The sequence below is a fragment of the Taudactylus pleione genome, unplaced genomic scaffold, assembly GCF_031769625.1.
Source record: "Taudactylus pleione unplaced genomic scaffold, aTauple2 ptg001334l, whole genome shotgun sequence".
Classification (NCBI taxonomy): domain Eukaryota; kingdom Metazoa; phylum Chordata; class Amphibia; order Anura; family Myobatrachidae; genus Taudactylus; species Taudactylus pleione.
The window spans coordinates 2408956-2428975 of NW_028285734.1; the positions used below are offsets into that span (position 1 = coordinate 2408956).

General features: G+C 51.6%; 1 protein-coding gene across 3 annotated transcripts in view; it reads right to left on the minus strand.

Moving 5' to 3' along the window:
* Nucleotides 1–3729: 3729 nt before the first annotated feature.
* CROCC (ciliary rootlet coiled-coil, rootletin) overlaps nucleotides 3730–20020 on the minus strand; it is a 92558-nt gene continuing 76267 nt past the window's right edge. For all 3 annotated transcript variants that reach the window (XM_088463252.1, XM_088463253.1, XM_088463251.1), the window contains 7 exons: nucleotides 19472–19687; nucleotides 19054–19278; nucleotides 18808–18957; nucleotides 16387–16587; nucleotides 16034–16165; nucleotides 8688–8867; nucleotides 3730–4018 (listed from right to left, as the gene is read on the minus strand). In XM_088463252.1, coding sequence (XP_088319378.1) covers nucleotides 3932–4018; nucleotides 8688–8867; nucleotides 16034–16165; nucleotides 16387–16587; nucleotides 18808–18957; nucleotides 19054–19278; nucleotides 19472–19687 — 1191 coding nt within the window. In that variant the 3' untranslated portion in view covers nucleotides 3730–3931. The remainder of the gene's footprint in view (nucleotides 4019–8687; nucleotides 8868–16033; nucleotides 16166–16386; nucleotides 16588–18807; nucleotides 18958–19053; nucleotides 19279–19471; nucleotides 19688–20020) is intronic.

The following is a 20020-nucleotide window of genomic DNA, read 5'->3' on the forward strand; positions in this document are numbered from 1 at the left end:
TACACAAAAGAAAACCTGATTAGACCTTTCTCTATCTGTACTTGGCGAGCTCGACAGAACTAATCTATTAGCTGTTTTTATGGGGAACTAGTGGACAAAGTTGTTATAACATCGTTGAATTTGTATAGCAAACACATTCATGATACCGCTGTGAGTATAACATACAGAACAGCTGCAGTGTACAAAACGTACCGAAACCGAAAAATAAGAATCACAATATTGACACCACAATGTCAACAGGTAGAAAAATGTCGGCAGGGACATAATGTCGACATCTGTTTTAAGCCTAATCCTAAATTTTGTTATTGTTGACATTTGCAGAAGTTGAAATGTTGGGGGGTCTCCAAATTTACCATGCGGGTGTTGCCTTTTTAACTGTTGATATAACTACATCCATTATTTTCCAATATAATGTTGCTGGGTAGAATGGATCGGTCAAGTTATTGAATGGTACATGATTTGAATTATTGTAGTGAATAATTATATTTAATAAGAGAGGACATGTAATAACAGGATGATAAATAGGACTTTTGCAGTTACTGAACTGGTAGAATGATGATACATGTGACTGATTTGTTCAGGTTATTTTCTGTTGCAAGAAAGCAGAATGCAATAGATTGTTTAGGTTATTACAACTGCTGTGCAATGAATCTAAATAATGATATTGGGGTCTTGTACCAAGTGGTTACTTAATGTAGCGTTCACTTTATTTTATGTACAGTGGCAAACACTGTACAGCTAACCACTTGAACTTCAGTTAATTACAACCGGGCATCTGAGTCTCCAGCATTGAATTTGAAAAAAATAATGCACATTAATGAACTATGGGCCTGATTCAGCAAGGAACGCAATATAGCGTACGCACGCAGTTTCACTACGAATGTATGTTAATCCATAGCGATCGCAATGCTGCCGCACTACTACATAAGAACGCCCACTTCACCTACACGCACATCCATAATGTTTAGCAAGACTGCGAAAACATCGGTACAATCGAGTACCATCGCAGCCTCACGCACAATTAAGGCAGGTCAGACCTCACTCAGGAATTGCTTACTTCAGCGCACGCTATGAGGCTTCAAGCTGCGTATGGTATCGCAGTGGCTAATTTGTGCACGCCCATGCAACGCCGTTGAAACGCACTGGCACGCCTGTGTTTCCCTAACAACCCCCCAGTCAGCACCTACAAACGGCACTTCCTGCCAATCACTCTGCGATGGGTCCGCGTAGTCACTGCGATCGCAATGACTGGTTCGCGCACTGCGAAACATGCGCAGTACGCAACAATCGTCTGATTGCGTGCATATTAGCACCTGCGTTCCTTGGTGAATCAGGCCCTGTGTATTTATATCTCAGCTCTGAGAAGTAATGTAGTGGTCAGTGTAGAGTTGGGACACAAAGTTATGAGATGTGATGAAAGGCAGAGGGCAGGCTTATAACTGGTCATTAATGGGGGGTGTAGTGCTCTTATGATTATTAGTGCAGAATGGGAACATGTGTTGGCATGTGTGGGAAAAGCTTGTGGGCAAAATGTATAAAATTGAAAATCTGGGTGGGCAGGGATCATGTGAGTGAAAATTTGGTCCGCGGGGGTGGCGTGTGAGAGAAGGGCTAGTAGGCAGGGGGCTGATGGGAATGAGGGAACGTGCATGAAAAGCTGATGGGTGGGTTTAAGATAAGCTAGTATGCAGTGGAAAGTGTGACTAAAAAGCTGGTGGGTCGGGGGGGGGGGAATAATGCAAGTGAAACATTGGTGGGCAGGGGGCGTGATGAAAAATCTGGTGAGCAGAAGGTGGTATGTGGTAGAAGCTGATGGTGTATGAGAGAGGCTAGTAGGTAGGGGGCATGAGCGTTAAAAGCTGAAGGATAGGGGGTGACATCAAGAGAAAAGGGTGGGCAGTGGGGCATGCAAGTGGAAATCTGGTGGGCAGGAGTATGTGTGGGAAAAGCTGTTGGGCAGGAGCATGTGTGGGAAAAGCTAGAGGGCAAGGAGTGAATAGCTTATGGACAGGGTTATGTGAATGAATAGCTGGTGGGCAGTGATCGCATGTGAAAGAAAAGGGTGGGCAAGGGGGTATGTGAGAAAAGCTAGTAACCTCAATAATAATAATGAGATATAATCACTGATTGATTGTTCCTCTTAGAAATTGCTGTTAAATCTGGACCTTAATTACCAGATGTATCACCGAGTGATATTCTTGTTATCACTAGTTACTAATCTTAAATGGTGCTCCAACCAATTGGCTCCTGCCATGTGTTTGAAAAATGACAGTTAGGAGCTGATTGGTTGGAGCACCATTTAAGATTAGTAACGAGTGAAAATCTCACTCGTTAATAAATCTGGAGCTCCCAGCAGATTATAGATTATTATAAACGCCGGTAGCAGGTCACTGTCAGTAAGGGTGAGCAATGAGACACCAACTCCAGCTTATATCATTGTATTTTATTACTGGCCCCTTCTAGTCACAGTAAGTCTGGCACGTTGTAGAAAATCTCCAGCAAGGGCTCAGGGTGGAGCGGGAGCCGCCATGATTATCTCAATTTATATGATGGACCCAGTGCAGAAATCATGGAATGGCATCACAGAGTATATCAGCACCATGATACATTATACATGAGCAGGGGGTAGAATATAAAAACAGTAAGTGGCTGTGTTAGAGCAATAGACAATCCCCTTCCCCCAGTGTCACTCATGTATCTGCGTAGCCATACATGGGATAGCTGCAGTAACCAACAGCAACTAATCAGCAAATAGCTTCAGTACAGTGACGGATAACGGGGGGCCAGTTGCACCTTCATCTGTGGCCTCTTCTTTATTTACGGCCTCCTGGTAATGTTCTCTGAGAGCTGGGGCTGAAGCGCAGCGGAGATTAGAGCTGAGCGTAAGAGTTTACCCGGAGCGGCCGACGCCAATAACACAAGCTGAACTCGCACAGCGCGGGGAAGTGACGGGAAGGATTATTAGGGCAGGGTGATGAGATTAGTAGCGGATAGGGGAGTTTGGGAGACTTGCGGAATATGAGGGGTGTGTGGCCCACTGCTCAGGAGTGTATTAGGGCCAGAGGAAGGTGGGAAAGGCACTTTGGGTTAGTGGGGTTCTAAAGAACATGTGGGGGAGGGGGGAGTATGGTCTCCCTGATTGTACTGTTATAATTTATTATGGAGATTAAGGCTAAAGAGTGGCCTTAGGGAACTTTACAGGGCAGCCCATGGACTGGTCTAGCAGCAGGTAGACTAATTGAATAGCCTGATGGGATACTGTATATTTCAACCTCATATTAAATAACCCCCAAGTATTGTGCTCTTATCTGCCGCCACGTAGTGCTGAATATTGTATCATACAAACTAGTAATTGTGCTTCTATCAGCAACCTCCCATTGTTCTAGTACGGAGAGGTTGGGATGGGAGAGCGCAACGGATAATTGCTTCCTCCAGGCTGCTGAAAATCCAAACCCGTAAAGGCTGCAGGCTGTCACGGTACCAATGCTTTGTGGCTGCTAAGATCCATTACATCTGTGTCCATCGTCATTGTGTGTCTCCACCACCAGCTTCCCCAATGTCAGGGGGGCGTCACTAATCGGCAATGACCGTTAGCGATCAGCTAGCTGGTCTTATATTCGCCCTCCCGCACCGGCTTACTGGGATCAAATCACAGTTGTGTTTCTAGGGCCCTCCTGGATTGTGTTTCTCAGGATTTGTTACATTCAGTGCATATACAAGAGACGAGAACAGTGTTATAAAAAAGTGTAATACAAAAATATTGTAAATATAAAGGTCACAGGGCTCAGTGCCCTCCTGTGTCAGTAGCGGTGACTCCACCCTGCGCTTATAGCGGTCAGGGGAAGCGTACAATAAAAACAGTGACAAAGATCAGTCCGAGAGGTGGTGAAGCACCAGGAATGTGAGATCAGAGGAGTGACGGCACCTCTGGCTATTTCCCTGAGAGGAGTGACGGCTGGGAGTAGTGAGTCTGGCCCCGACACAGTTCCTGCTGCAGCTGCTCCTTCAGCGTAGAGATCTGCGTGAGACAAAGTCACTATGCTCAGTTATCAGCAGGTAATGTTGTACACAGATGTAAGGGAAAAAGCCCCCTCGTGCCCTGCTGTAATGCGCGATAGGAATGTGCGCATCTGCTGACGAGAAGCATCGCTGCAAAGTGGCGGCTTCTATCATTCATAAACCCCCCCCTTTCCTTCTAAACACTACTCAGGTCAGCTCCACCTAGGTCCTAAATGAGGCGAGACAGCGGTCACTTCATGGGTTACGACACTGGTACCATACATGCCTACCCTCCCGGTTTTCGCGGGAGGCTCCCGATTTTTCGGGTAACCCCCCGCACCCCCGGAAGGGTAGGCATTTCTCCCGCATTCTGCCCACTTCCTAGTGAAGTGGGCAGAATGAGGAGAATACCCGCGGGGATCGCCGGTCTCCGTGAAGGGGGCGGGGCTTAAGATGTGATTCTGCATGAATCACAGCATTTGGCGCCGCCCCCTATGTAAATTTTACCCAATCGTGGAGGGGGGAGGGGCTTAATGACGCGATTCGTTAGGCCCCGCCCCCATCGGCCCCCTGCTGCTTCTCTTACCCGGGCTTCTCCCGGGAAGAGATTCTGAAAGGTAGGTAAGTATGACTGGTACCTGTGCGTTTGCCCATATTGCCTTGTCCCACTGAATGTGGGGCTGAACAGGCTCTTGAGGAACCCACTAACCTGAGCACACAACTTCTGCAGTAACCAATATTGTTACCCCTAAGAGGCGCAGAAGGTCACAAACATGTTCTTTACGTTACATCTTTTTCTCTAACATCCAACTGGGGGACACTGGATACAGTGGGGTATAGAGTGGGGGGACAGGAGCTTGGGCACTTTAAATTTACCAACAAAAAAGTAATCACTTTCTATACCGCCCTGGCTACCTGGGGACTTTTGTTTTGTGACGTGCCCGCTGGAGATGGGCACTTGTTTCAGACTGCGGAGGTTCTCCCGTTGTGGGATTCCCTCCGTGAGCGACCCGGTCACTGCAGCTGCAGGTAGTGACTATGATCACTGTGACTCCACCGCTAATTAGGCCAGGCTCCCGGCTCAAAATGGGTTCTGGTCACGGTTCACCCTCGGCATGAGCAAGATAGATGAAGGGAGTTGGGAGCGGTGATGGAGAGGTGTCATGACATAAAGATGGTCAAGATGCCAGCCTTCTGTGCTGGGCCCTGGGAGGAGTTCTCATACCTACTTACCCCTACACCAAATGATCCTTTTATACATATAAGAGAGAAGTTAGACTTATAAGTATCAGTTCTCCACTGTCATTGAAGGTCTGCAGAGGTAAGGAGACACGGGCAGCTAACTCCCAAGCCCTGTGACAAGCAATTGGCATGAGAGGTAGGCTGCTCTCCTGGGTTCTCGTCTGAGGCTCTCTGAAATCAGGCATCGATGAAAGATCTGCTGCCCCTGCCCAGACAGCAGGGTACATGCATGTTCCAATCTGGGACAGACACCAGTTACGACCATGGCCCTTCGGCCTAGCCACAGCACCAAAGGTATTCACAGCGATCATTGCAGTTCTGGCTGCCCTTTTCATATCCAGGGGTCCTCTCTTACCCAGATGATCAGCTGATCAAGGCAAACTCTGGCTTTACTACCGGCCCATGTTCCGGAGACAGCCTGGACCTTGGAAACCCATGGACAAATTTTCAATTTCAAGAAATCTAACCTGACTCTCCAGTGGATGATCTTCCTGGGACTTCTGTTAGACACTCATCAGCCGAGGGTCTCTCACTACAGGAAAACCTTTCTTATTACGAGGTCTGACCAAGTCTCCGTTAGCTCACAGGCAAGTGTCAGTTCCCCAATACATGAACGTCCATGGAAATTTGGTATCCACCTTCGAGGTTGTTTCATTTAAGTGCATTCCAGACTGAACTAATCTTGAAAAATGACCAGGCAACTTTTCGGAGTGTCTTTAGTGAGTGTGTATGGCATTGCTCCTGACCGAGAGGCTACAATCTCAGCATGTTTCGCCCATTATTCATCTGAGACTAGAAGATAGTGATGATGAATGCCAGTTTGTACGGCTGGGTTACCTTCGCTCAGCAGTCCTTGGTTTAGAGTCTTTAGACAACAGTGGAGTCAAATGTGCTGGAGCTAAGAGATTTTTTTTTTTTCAATGCTCTGGTCGGTGGATGTCAGTACTTGAAAAGAAGGGCCATCAAGATACAGTCTAACAAAGCCTCACCACTGGCTTTCATAAATCACCAAGGGGGCATCAAGAATACCCTGGCAATGAGAGAGACCTGCAGGATCATGCATTGAGTGGAGCAAAACACACCAGCGATCACAACAGTTTTTATCCCTGAGATGGAAAATTGGGTAGCAGACTTCCTCAACAGATAAACTGATCAATTGTCCATTCATCTGGAGGTCTTTCAACAACTGGTGGACAGATGAGTCGACCAGATGTGGTCATAATGGCATCTCAGTTGAAATGCACGGTGGAGCACTTTTCCTCTCAGATGGGAGATCCGCAATGGTTTCTGGAAGATGACTTGTCAGTTCCTTGGATCTTGTATTTCATCGACCTGGTTCCTATGGTAGCGATGCTTCCGCAAGTGGTAAAAAAGCAGTGTGTGCTGACCATACTGGTAGCACTACACTGATCAGGACAGTCTTAGTACACAGACATTCTTAACATGGCAGATGGTCCGGCGTGTGGAATTTAGTCCTGTGAGTTAGAGTCTCCAGTTTCGAAACTCTCCTAGCTGTGGAGATGGGCCAACAGGAAGGCTAACTTCCATGTATGGATTTAAATACCACCAAATCCAATGGCACGAAAGGAGGGTGCTGCAAGGCTCTCAGGACCAAATCGAGATCCCAAGGAGCTATTGAAGAGATCTATGGTCCTGCATTTCTATCTCCCTCATGTGAAAAGCTCGGCACTTCAGGTAAAAGATTGTTTCCTGAAGAAAGGAAAACCCTCACAAGGGCTAAGACTTGAATCTTCAAACAGCAAGAGTTTAAAAACCCTCTTCCAGAAACAGCTGTAACCAGTCAAAACGAAAAGAAGACTTAGAAAATCCCTTTGCTTTACACCAGGTGGCTTCACAGATCGGGACTTGGAGACAGGCCCCATGGTGGGCCCTCTAGCATATCTAGAATGTCCTTGTTCCAAGATCTTCTGTTCCAGTCCAGTGCTACCAGAATCACCTAAAAGCCCTCTCTTTTACAGAAGCATCACTACCTGAAGGAAAAAGAAGATAAAATGGAAATTTCAAGGAACTAACACACCAGCATTGCCCTTATGGATTTCTCATCCTGGAGTAGGACAGCTCAAACTTTTGTTTCAACCGAGATACCATCATGCTGATCTGGTTGCCCCCATCAGTCCACCAGCTGTGGAAAGACCTCAGGATGGAGGGACCATTGCAGAGGTGAATAGTTTTTTTCTGTACCAAAAAGAAATCTGAAAAAAAAACCCAGTCCTGTCTGCTGTTCAGGGACTGGAATAACTAATCCTGCTGAAAGAATAGAACTGGATGGCTTCCCCAGGGCAAAGCATTTTGTTTTGTCTTCAGGAAGGCCAGTGGTGAAAAAGCACATGGGTAGAGAGATCTATGATGTAGCCTCAATTTATGAGGTCTTTCAGCATCTGTGGTGAAATCAAACAACTGAACCCAGAGAAGAAGCAGACAGGCCTCCAACACAGAAGTTCCTGGATGGGCATGCTGCCTGCTCATCAGCGAGCTTTTGAACTGCATCCAAGCCTTTTTATCTCTCTGCAGCCCCCTCCAGGGAACAGAAAACTGATCTCTGGGGTCTGACTACTAACTTTTTCATAGGGACAAAAGAAGCAAAACCTGACCCCTGAAAAGTATCCTCCTGATACCTGAGAAATTATCAGGACCTTATCACAGTACAGAAGGGACTCCAAAGTTCTAATTAACTCAATGCTGAGGCTGAAATTCTATCCCCAACGAGTCCCATATCAATGGCAGCTTCCTCCAGATACTCACAAGTTTCACCAGTGTTAGCAAATCTGATTTTGGTCTGTCAGAATCCAGACACTTTGTCCACTGCCCTAAGCTGAAGCTAAACTGGGTCAAAAGTAGGCCAAAGCCACGGAGTAAGAGAGGATTCAATTTTCCCACTTGTGTTATTCCAAGAAGAATCGGTGTTCAGAATGTTGGTGGTCTTACAATGGCAGATATGGGAAAATCCAATTTAGGTGGGAATTTCCATTGTGCTTTAAACTCATTAGGGAGAGGATAGAGAGACGGCAATGTGCAGATACCTGAAATTAGACTTAGTACTCGCTTTATTGAGAAGGACCTCCAACATGTGCTGACAGCGACCAGGTGCCTTGAGAGGTGATCCCTTACTGGGAGCTGGCTGCGGGCAGAAGAAGGTGCTACTGAAGTCAGTGAAGAAAAAAGTGTTACCTAAAACAATCAGAGTTTCGAGGTGATATAGAGGGGAGGGGGAGAGCCCAAGCTCCTGTTACTGCACTCTATACCCCGTTGTGTCCAGTGTCCCCTACTCGGATGCTAGAAAAACACAGTAACCTTATTAAACTGATTCTGAGTATCAGCAGCTTATCCCGAAAAACCAGATTGTATAACATCTGCCTGAAAGGGTCCATAAACACAGGATCATTTAAAAACCACGACTGCAATGGAAGGGAAGCGACTGGGTCTACCTGCTCCTCCAGCCCTTTAATGCGCTGGCGATGAGCTCTCTCTCTGGCATCCAGAGTCCGCTCGGCCTGGATCTGAGCATTGCGCAGCCTCTCTATCTCCATCTGTAGCTCCTGTCGGTGACGAGCCGCTGTCTCCATCAGACTCTGAGAGTGCGTCTGCTCCATGTCTGCTATCTGAGCCTGGACGGGAAGAGCGTACATGTGACCACAGCCGAAGCATTATACTAATCTACATGAGCAGGAGGCGGTGGGGACAGACAGAGGTAATGGGCAATAAGCTATGAAGACAGGACAGGAGCAATATTACACCAGGTGCTAAACTGGGGAGAGACGTGGAGAGTATGGGGGCAGCAAGAAGCAGGTTCCATCAGGGCAGGAACTTTTCGGGAGACAGCAAGCATTAGGGCAGGAAGAGGTCCTAGAAAGAAGTCTGTTTGGTTAGCAGGAGAGATGTAAAGGGCATGGGGGCAAGAAATTGTCATGAAGCAGGTATTTGTATGGATGCTATGAATGTGAAAGTCAGATGCAGGAGCAGCAAGCACTAGGGAAGGAAGTGTGTGTGGGGGAGAGTTAGGGATGAGACGGGAGGCAGTGTACGTTATGGCAGCATGGAGCAAGCAATGAGCATGGGGCCAGGAGCAGCAAGCACTAGAGAAGGAAGTGTGTGTGGGGGTGTTAGGGATGAGACAGGAGGCAGTGTACGTTATGGCAGCATAGAGCAAGCAATGAGCATGGGGCAAGGAGCAGCAAGCACTAGAGAAGGAAGTGTGTGTGGGGGTGTTAGGGATGAGACAGGAGGCAGTGTACGTTGTGGCAGCATGGAGGAAGCAATGAGCATGGGGCCAAGAGCAGCAAGCACTAGGGAAGGAAGTGTGTGTGGGGGTGTTAGGGATGAGACAGGAGGCAGTGTACGTTGTGGCAGCATGGAGCAAGCAATGAGCATGGGGCCAGGAGCAGCAAGCACTAGGGAAGGAAGTGTGTGTGGGGGTGTTAGGGATGAGACAGGAGGCAGTGTACGTTATGGCAGCATGGAGCAAGCAATGAGCATGGGGCCAGGAGCAGCAAGCACTAGGGAAGGAAGTGTGTGTGGGGGTGTTAGGGATGAGACAGGAGGCAGTGTACGTTATGGCAGCATGGAGCAAGCAATGAGCATGGGGCCAAGAGCAGCAAGCACTAGGGAAGGAAGTGTGTGTGGGGGTGTTAGGGATGAGACAGGAGGCAGTGTACGTTGTGGCAGCATGGAGCAAGCAATGAGCATGGGGCCAAGAGCAGCAAGCACTAGGGAAGGAAGTGTGTGTGGGGGTGTTAGGGATGAGACAGGAGGCAGTGTACGTTGTGGCAGCATGGAGCAAGCAATGAGCATGGGGCAAGGAGCAGCAAGCACTAGGGAAGGAAGTGTGTGTGGGGGTGTTAGGGATGAGACAGGAGGCAGTGTACGTTATGGCAGCATAGAGCAAGCAATGAGCATGGGGCAAGGAGCAGCAAGCACTAGAGAAGGAAGTGTGTGTGGGGGTGTTAGGGATGAGACAGGAGGCAGTGTACGTTGTGGCAGCATGGAGGAGCAATGAGCATGGGGCCAAGAGCAGCAAGCACTAGGGAAGGAAGTGTGTGTGGGGGTGTTAGGGATGAGACAGGAGGCAGTGTACGTTGTGGCAGCATGGAGGAAGCAATGAGCATGGGGCCAGGAGCAGCAAGCACTAGGGAAGGAAGTGTGTGTGGGGGTGTTAGGGATGAGACAGGAGGCAGTGTACGTTATGGCAGCATGGAGCAAGCAATGAGCATGGGGCCAGGAGCAGCAAGCACTAGGGAAGGAAGTGTGTGTGGGGGTGTTAGGGATGAGACAGGAGGCAGTGTACGTTATGGCAGCATGGAGCAAGCAATGAGCATGGGGCCAAGAGCAGCAAGCACTAGGGAAGGAAGTGTGTGTGGGGGTGTTAGGGATGAGACAGGAGGCAGTGTACGTTGTGGCAGCATGGAGCAAGCAATGAGCATGGGGCCAAGAGCAGCAAGCACTAGGGAAGGAAGTGTGTGTGGGGGTGTTAGGGATGAGACAGGAGGCAGTGTACGTTGTGGCAGCATGGAGCAAGCAATGAGCATGGGGCAAGGAGCAGCAAGCACCAGGGAAGGAAGTGTGTGTGGGGGTGTTAGGGATGAGACAGGAGGCAGTGTACGTTATGGCAGCATAGAGCAAGCAATGAGCATGGGGCAAGGAGCAGCAAGCACTAGAGAAGGAAGTGTGTGTGGGGGTGTTAGGGATGAGACAGGAGGCAGTGTACGTTGTGGCAGCATGGAGCAAGCAATGAGCATGGGGCAAGGAGCAGCAAGCACTAGGGAAGGAAGTGTGTGTGGGGGTGTTAGGGATGAGACAGGAGGCAGTGTACGTTATGGCAGCATAGAGCAAGCAATGAGCATGGGGCAAGGAGCAGCAAGCACTAGAGAAGGAAGTGTGTGTGGGGGTGTTAGGGATGAGACAGGAGGCAGTGTACGTTGTGGCAGCATGGAGGAAGCAATGAGCATGGGGCCAAGAGCAGCAAGCACTAGGGAAGGAAGTGTGTGTGGGGGTGTTAGGGATGAGACAGGAGGCAGTGTACGTTGTGGCAGCATGGAGGAAGCAATGAGCATGGGGCCAGGAGCAGCAAGCACTAGGGAAGGAAGTGTGTGTGGGGGTGTTAGGGATGAGACAGGAGGCAGTGTACGTTATGGCAGCATGGAGCAAGCAATGAGCATGGGGCCAGGAGCAGCAAGCACTAGGGAAGGAAGTGTGTGTGGGGGTGTTAGGGATGAGACAGGAGGCAGTGTACGTTATGGCAGCATGGAGCAAGCAATGAGCATGGGGCCAAGAGCAGCAAGCACTAGGGAAGGAAGTGTGTGTGGGGGTGTTAGGGATGAGACAGGAGGCAGTGTACGTTGTGGCAGCATGGAGCAAGCAATGAGCATGGGGCCAAGAGCAGCAAGCACTAGGGAAGGAAGTGTGTGTGGGGGTGTTAGGGATGAGACAGGAGGCAGTGTACGTTGTGGCAGCATGGAGCAAGCAATGAGCATGGGGCAAGGAGCAGCAAGCACTAGGGAAGGAAGTGTGTGTGGGGGTGTTAGGGATGAGACGGGAGGCAGTGTACGTTGTGGCAGCATGGAGCAAGCAATGAGCATGGGGCCAAGAGCAGCAAGCACTAGGGAAGGAAGTGGTGGTGGGGGTGTTAGGGATGAGACGGGAGGCAGTGTACGTTGTGGCAGCATGGAGGAAGCAATGAGCATGGGGCCAGGAGCAGCAAGCACTAGGGAAGGAAGTGTGTGTGGGGGTGTTAGGGATGAGACGGGAGGCAGTGTACGTTATGGCAGCATGGAGCAAGCAATGAGCATGGGGCCAGGAGCAGCAAGCACTAGGGAAGGAAGTGTGTGTGGGGGTGTTAGGGATGAGACAGGAGGCAGTGTACGTTATGGCAGCATGGAGCAAGCAATGAGCATGAGGCCAAGAGCAGCAAGCACTAGGGAAGGAAGTGTGTGTGGGGGTGTTAGGGATGAGACAGGAGGCAGTGTACGTTGTGGCAGCATGGAGCAAGCAATGAGCATGGGGCAAGGAGCAGCAAGCACTAGGGAAGGAAGTGTGTGTGGGGGTGTTAGGGATGAGACAGGAGGCAGTGTACGTTGTGGCAGCATGGAGGAAGCAATGAGCATGGGGCCAGGAGCAGCAAGCACTAGGGAAGGAAGTGTGTGTGGGGGTGTTAGGGATGAGACAGGAGGCAGTGTACGTTATGGCAGCATGGAGCAAGCAATGAGCATGAGGCCAAGAGCAGCAAGCACTAGGGAAGGAAGTGTGTGTGGGGGTGTTAGGGATGAGACAGGAGGCAGTGTACGTTGTGGCAGCATGGAGCAAGCAATGAGCATGCGGCAAGGAGCAGCAAGCACTAGGGAAGGAAGTGTGTGTGGGGGTGTTAGGGATGAGACAGGAGGCAGTGTACGTTGTGGCAGCATGGAGCAAGCAATGAGCATGGGGCAAGGAGCAGCAAGCACTAGGGAAGGAAGTGTGTGTGGGGGTGTTAGGGATGAGACAGGAGGCAGTGTACGTTATGGCAGCATGGAGCAAGCAATGAGCATGAGGCCAAGAGCAGCAAGCACTAGGGAAGGAAGTGTGTGTGGGGGTGTTAGGGATGAGACAGGAGGCAGTGTACGTTGTGGCAGCATGGAGCAAGCAATGAGCATGGGGCAAGGAGCAGCAAGCACTAGGGAAGGAAGTGTATGTGGGGGTGTTAGGGAAGAGACAGGAGGCAGTGTACGTTGTGGCAGCATGGAGGAAGCAATGAGCATGGGGCCAGGAGCAGCAAGCACTAGGGAAGGAAGTGTGTGTGGGGGTGTTAGGGATGAGACAGGAGGCAGTGTACGTTATGGCAGCATGGAGCAAGCAATGAGCATGGGGCCAAGAGCAGCAAGCACTAGGGAAGGAAGTGTGTGTGGGGGTGTTAGGGATGAGACAGGAGGCAGTGTACGTTGTGGCAGCATGGAGCAAGCAATGAGCATGGGGCAAGGAGCAGCAAGCACTAGGGAAGGAAGTGTATGTGGGGGTGTTAGGGATGAGACAGGAGGCAGTGTACGTTATGGCAGCATGGAGCAAGCAATGAGCATGGGGCCAGGAGCAGCAAGCACTAGGGAAGGAAGTGTGTGTGGGGGTGTTAGGGATGAGACAGGAGGCAGTGTACGTTGTGGCAGCATGGAGCAAGCAATGAGCATGGGGCAAGGAGCAGCAAGCACTAGGGAAGGAAGTGGTGGTGGGGGTGTTAGGGATGAGACGGGAGGCAGTGTACGTTGTGGCAGCATGGAGCAAGCAATGAGCATGGGGCAAGGAGCAGCAAGCACTAGGGAAGGAAGTGGTGGTGGGGGTGTTAGGGATGAGACGGGAGGCAGTGTACGTTGTGGCAGCATGGAGGAAGCAATGAGCATGGGGCCAGGAGCAGCAAGCACTAGGGAAGGAAGTGTGTGTGGGGGTGTTAGGGATGAGACGGGAGGCAGTGTACGTTATGGCAGCATGGAGCAAGCAATGAGCATGGGGCCAGGAGCAGCAAGCACTAGGGAAGGAAGTGTGTGTGGGGGTGTTAGGGATGAGACAGGAGGCAGTGTACGTTATGGCAGCATGGAGCAAGCAATGAGCATGAGGCCAAGAGCAGCAAGCACTAGGGAAGGAAGTGTGTGTGGGGGTGTTAGGGATGAGACAGGAGGCAGTGTACGTTGTGGCAGCATGGAGCAAGCAATGAGCATGGGGCAAGGAGCAGCAAGCACTAGGGAAGGAAGTGTGTGTGGGGGTGTTAGGGATGAGACAGGAGGCAGTGTACGTTGTGGCAGCATGGAGGAAGCAATGAGCATGGGGCCAGGAGCAGCAAGCACTAGGGAAGGAAGTGTGTGTGGGGGTGTTAGGGATGAGACAGGAGGCAGTGTACGTTATGGCAGCATGGAGCAAGCAATGAGCATGAGGCCAAGAGCAGCAAGCACTAGGGAAGGAAGTGTGTGTGGGGGTGTTAGGGATGAGACAGGAGGCAGTGTACGTTGTGGCAGCATGGAGCAAGCAATGAGCATGCGGCAAGGAGCAGCAAGCACTAGGGAAGGAAGTGTGTGTGGGGGTGTTAGGGATGAGACAGGAGGCAGTGTACGTTGTGGCAGCATGGAGCAAGCAATGAGCATGGGGCAAGGAGCAGCAAGCACTAGGGAAGGAAGTGTGTGTGGGGGTGTTAGGGATGAGACAGGAGGCAGTGTACGTTATGGCAGCATGGAGCAAGCAATGAGCATGAGGCCAAGAGCAGCAAGCACTAGGGAAGGAAGTGTGTGGGGGGGTGTTAGGGATGAGACAGGAGGCAGTGTACGTTGTGGCAGCATGGAGCAAGCAATGAGCATGGGGCAAGGAGCAGCAAGCACTAGGGAAGGAAGTGTATGTGGGGGTGTTAGGGAAGAGACAGGAGGCAGTGTACGTTGTGGCAGCATGGAGGAAGCAATGAGCATGGGGCCAGGAGCAGCAAGCACTAGGGAAGGAAGTGTGTGTGGGGGTGTTAGGGATGAGACAGGAGGCAGTGTACGTTATGGCAGCATGGAGCAAGCAATGAGCATGGGGCCAAGAGCAGCAAGCACTAGGGAAGGAAGTGTGTGTGGGGGTGTTAGGGATGAGACAGGAGGCAGTGTACGTTGTGGCAGCATGGAGCAAGCAATGAGCATGGGGCAAGGAGCAGCAAGCACTAGGGAAGGAAGTGTATGTGGGGGTGTTAGGGATGAGACAGGAGGCAGTGTACGTTATGGCAGCATGGAGCAAGCAATGAGCATGAGGCCAAGAGCAGCAAGCACTAGGGAAGGAAGTGTGTGTGGGGGTGTTAGGGATGAGACAGGAGGCAGTGTACGTTGTGGCAGCATGGAGCAAGCAATGAGCATGGGGCAAGGAGCAGCAAGCACTAGGGAAGGAAGTGTGTGTGGGGGTGTTAGGGATGAGACAGGAGGCAGTGTACGTTGTGGCAGCATGGAGGAAGCAATGAGCATGGGGCCAGGAGCAGCAAGCACTAGGGAAGGAAGTGTGTGTGGGGGTGTTAGGGATGAGACAGGAGGGAGTGTACGTTATGGCAGCATGGAGCAAGCAATGAGCATGGGGCCAAGAGCAGCAAGCACTAGGGAAGGAAGTGTGTGTGGGGGTGTTAGGGATGAGACAGGAGGCAGTGTACGTTGTGGCAGCATTGAGCAAGCAATGAGCATGGGGCCAGGAGCAGCAAGCACTAGGGAAGGAAGTGTGTGTGGGGGTGTTAGGGATGAGACAGGAGGCAGTGTACGTTATGGCAGCATGGGGCAAGGAGCAGCAAGCACTAGGGAAGGAAGTGTGTGTGTGGGGGTGTTAGAGAGGAGACGGGAGGCAGTGTGCGCTGTGGCAGCATGGAAGAAGCAATGAGCATGGGGCAAGGAGCAGCAAGTAGGCAGAATTGATGTAGAACAGTAGAGTTTTGGGGCAAGAAGCAGCGACAGTCAGGGTGTGATGTACATGTCGCTAAGGACACACAGATGATAGTAATAAAGGATTAGAGCTAATAATCAGGGTATGGGACACACAGAAGGTCAGGTTGCAGCTGCAGGACGCGCCTTAGCTCCAGGTCTTCTGAATAACATTACCGGCCCTCACTCACCAGGCTGAACGTGATCTTGCGCCTAACCCTGTATAACTGCACCTTCACAGGACAGCGGGGGTGGGGGAGAAAATACGCCATGAACCAATCACAAGGAAGACAGACCCCATCCAGCACCCAACCACACAAGCCCACCCCCTCCGTCACCGACACTGGGGCTTGGACTGACCGCTGAGGTCACAGTACTATATAGCTGCCTGACGCTACCTCCAGGAGCTGTACTTGTCTCTGAGCATCTGTCAGCTCCTGCTCTACCGTAGTCAGTGACCGATCCAGCCGCCCCTTTTCTGCAGACAGGCGCAGGGTATCCTCTGCGGTTTTCAGCTTCTCTCGCTCCACCTGCAAGAGGAGAAAGCGGGTACCTTTCTTGGCGGAGACATATACGTATACATAGGTATAGAAAACTACTCGTTGGTTGCCCACCTACCACGGTGCCCCGCAGAGCATCTCTGTAGCAGTTGGTTTCAGGACAAGATGATGGACAGCCAGGCACCCCAAGGTGTCACTAGATACAACATTCAGGATAGGGAACGTGGGTAGGAGAGTACCGGTGCTCTTACCTTATCGAGTGTTTTTCTGAGAGCATTCTTGTCCTTCTCTAGGCGGAGCGACGATCGCTCCACCTCTCGCTTCTCGGCCTCTAACTGAACCACCGCCCGCTGCATCCCGGCCAGGCGGTCTTGTAAGAGCTCTCTCTCTTCCTGCAGCTTCTGGAGGTTACGGAGTGAGACGCCCTCACTCTCCTGACGCTGACGCAAGAGCTGGTGGGCGAGAGATGTTCAAAATTTGGCAAAACGCAGAATGCCAAGCAGGGAAATAACATAGGCAAGAGGATAACTACAAGATCTGTGTTACACAGCCTTAAGGTATCAGTGAGGAACATTGATGAGCTATAGAGAAATGCACAGAGATGGACTGATACAATGGGTATACACACGCAAGCTCGTAGCTGCGTCTGGGGTCAGCGTAAAAGGGAAGGAAAGGGAAGGTGAACCTGGGGTCAGCATTGGACTGGTAGTAGTGGACAGGGAATGGTAGACAGGGGTCGGCATTAGACTGGTGGTAGTGGAAAGGGAAGGTGAATCTGGGGTCAGCATAGGACTGGTGGTAGTGGAAAGGGAAGGTGAACCTGGGGTCAGCATAGGACTGGTGGTAGTGGACAGGGAATGGTAGACAGGGGTCAGCATAGCAGCATAGGACTGGTGGTAGTGGACAGGGAATGGTAGACGGGGGTCGGCATTGGACTGGTGGTAGTGGAAAGGGAATGGTAGACAGGGGTCAGCATAGGACTGGTGGTAGTGGAAAGGGATTGGTAGACAGGGGTCAGCATAGGACTAGTGGTAGTGGAAATGGAAGTGTAGACAGGGGTCAGCATGGGACTGGTGGTAATGGAAAGGGAAGGTTAGTCTGGGGTCAACATAGGACTGCTGGTAGTGGGAAGGGTAGATGGGTCAGCATTGGACTGGTGGTAGTGGAAAGGGAAGGCGAGTCGGGGGACAGCATAGGACTGGTGGTAGTGGAAAGGGAAGGTGAGTCGGGGGCCAGCATAGGACTGGTGGTAGTGGAAAGGGAAGGTGAGTCGGGGACCAGCATAGGACTGGTGGTAGTGGGAAGGGTAGATGGGTCAGCATTGGACTGGTGGCAGTGGAAAGGGAAGGTGAGTCGGGTACCAGCATAGGACTGGTGGTAGTGGGAAGGGTAGATGAGTCGGGGGTCAGCATAGGACTAGTGGTAGTGGAAATGGAAGGGTAGACAGGGGTCAGCATGGGACTGGTGATAATGGAAAGGGAAGGTTAGTCTGGGGTCAACATAGGACTGCTGGTAGTGGGAAGGGTAGATGGGTCAGCATTGGACTGGTGGTAGTGGAAAGGGAAGGTGAGTCGGGGGCCAGCATAGGACTGGTGGTAGTGGAAAGGGAAGGCGAGTCGGGGGCCAGCATAGGACTGGTGGTAGTGGAAAGGGAAGGTGAGTCGGGGGCCAGCATAGGACTGGTGGTAGTGGAAAGGGAAGGTGAGTCGGGGGCCAGCATAGGACTGGTGGTAGTGGGAAGGGTAGATGGGTCAGCATTGGACTGGTGGTAGTTGAAAGGAAAGGTGAGTCGGGGGCCAGCATAGGACTGGTGGTAGTGGGAAGGGTAGATGGGTCAGTATTTGACTGGTGGTAGTGGAAAGGGAAGGTGAGTCGGGGGCCAGCATAGGACTGGTGGTAGTGGAAAGGGAAGGTGAGTCGGGGGCCAGCATAGGACTGGTGGTAGTGGAAAGGGAAGGTGAGTCGGGGGCCAGCATAGACTGGTGGTAGTGGAAAGGGAAGGGTAGACAGGGGTCAGCATGGGACTGGTGATAATGGAAAGGGAAGGTTAGTCTGGGGTCAACATAGGACTGCTGGTAGTGGGAAGGGTAGATGGGTCAGCATTGGACTGGTGGTAGTGGAAAGGGAAGGTGAGTCGGGGGCCAGCATAGGACTGGTGGTAGTGGAAAGGGAAGGCGAGTCGGGGGCCAGCATAGGACTGGTGGTAGTGGAAAGGGAAGGTGAGTCGGGGGCCAGCATAGGACTGGTGGTAGTGGAAAGGGAAGGTGAGTCGGGGGCCAGCATAGGACTGGTGGTAGTGGGAAGGGTAGATGGGTCAGCATTGGACTGGTGGTAGTTGAAAGGGAAGGTGAGTCGGGGGCCAGCATAGGACTGGTGGTAGTGGGAAGGGTAGATGGGTCAGTATTTGACTGGTGGTAGTGGAAAGGGAAGGTGAGTCGGGGGCCAGCATAGGACTGGTGGTAGTGGAAAGGGAAGGTGAGTCGGGGGCCAGCATAGGACTGGTGGTAGTGGAAAGGGAAGGTGAGTCGGGGGCCAGCATAGACTGGTGGTAGTGGAAAGGGAAGGTGAGTCGGGGGCCAGCATAAGACTGGTGGTAGTGGGAAGGGTAGACGGGTCAGCATTGGACTGGTGGTTGGGATAAGGGAGGGTATCGGCAAGAGATGATAACTGACCTCCTGTAGCTGCCGAATCTGTCCTTCCAGCTCCATGCGCCGCAATTCTCCCTCTGCCACCTCATCCCGTAGCTCCTGAATCTGCTCAATCAGTCCGGTGCTCTGCTTCTTGCCCTCCGACACTGCCAGTCGCGCAGCTTCCAGACGTTCCTGTGTATGGAGCAACCACTGTAACCGTTCATCATTTACAGAATACAACATCAATTTCTTCCGCGTAGAAGTTCCAAGTTCCGCTGCAGGACTGACCTGGAGGATGCGTCTCTCATGCTCGCTGCTGGTCAGTGTCTTCTGCAGTTGTCCGATCTTCTCGTGAGAGGCGCTGGAGCTGGAGTTACTCTCGGAGAGAGCACTGGACAGACTATGCACCTTCTCCTTTAAGGAAGTTTCATTCTCTTGCACCTTCCCGAGTGTCACATTCAGGCGATCTACGCAGATCTGGAGGGCGCTCACCTTCCCGTCACTTTCCGACAGCTGGGGAAAGAAGGACACGTTTCCTCTGACAATTACTCCAGGCATTAAACTGTCTGTAGGATCTTCGTGCTTCTGTCCAGAACAGTGTGTTCTGCCAATGTTGTACCATCTCCTGGATAATCTGCCGGGTAACTCCTATAATGGCGCCTATCTTGCCTTAAGAAGTATGTGTTAGGGCGAGGGGGTCATTTACCTGTCTCTGTAGGGCTTCTATGCGTTGCTGCATGGCCTGCATCTCTGTCTCCCGATCATCCAGCACCAGCCTGACCCTCTGCAGCTCCCCCTCCAGCCCTCGGCGGGACAGCTCCAGTTTTGTGTTTCGATTCTCAGCGGCATCAAGCACTTCCTTCAGGCGACGCTTGTCGCTGTCAAGTTTCGCTTCATTTGCTTTCATTTTATTGACCTTGTCCTGACACAAAATTGAGAGTACATTCGGTCAGTCATTGGTGATCGCCCTTGTACCTTCCATGCAGGGGAGGGGAGGGCAATAGATGGGAGATGACAGAGGGTCTCATTCAGACCCGCTCATGAGCGCTGTACGCTCGCAAGTGGGTCGATGGTGCCCAAGTGCGCATGCGCACGACGGAGGGAGCTCCGTCGTGCGCATGCGCAAGACCCGGCGAGCGACGGGGAAGCCGTTGTTCGAGGTCTCACACCAAAGGAGGCGTGCTGTCGATGGTGATTGACAGCACGCCCCCTTTGGTGGGCGTGCCGGGGGCGTGGCTGCCCAGACGGAGGCGTT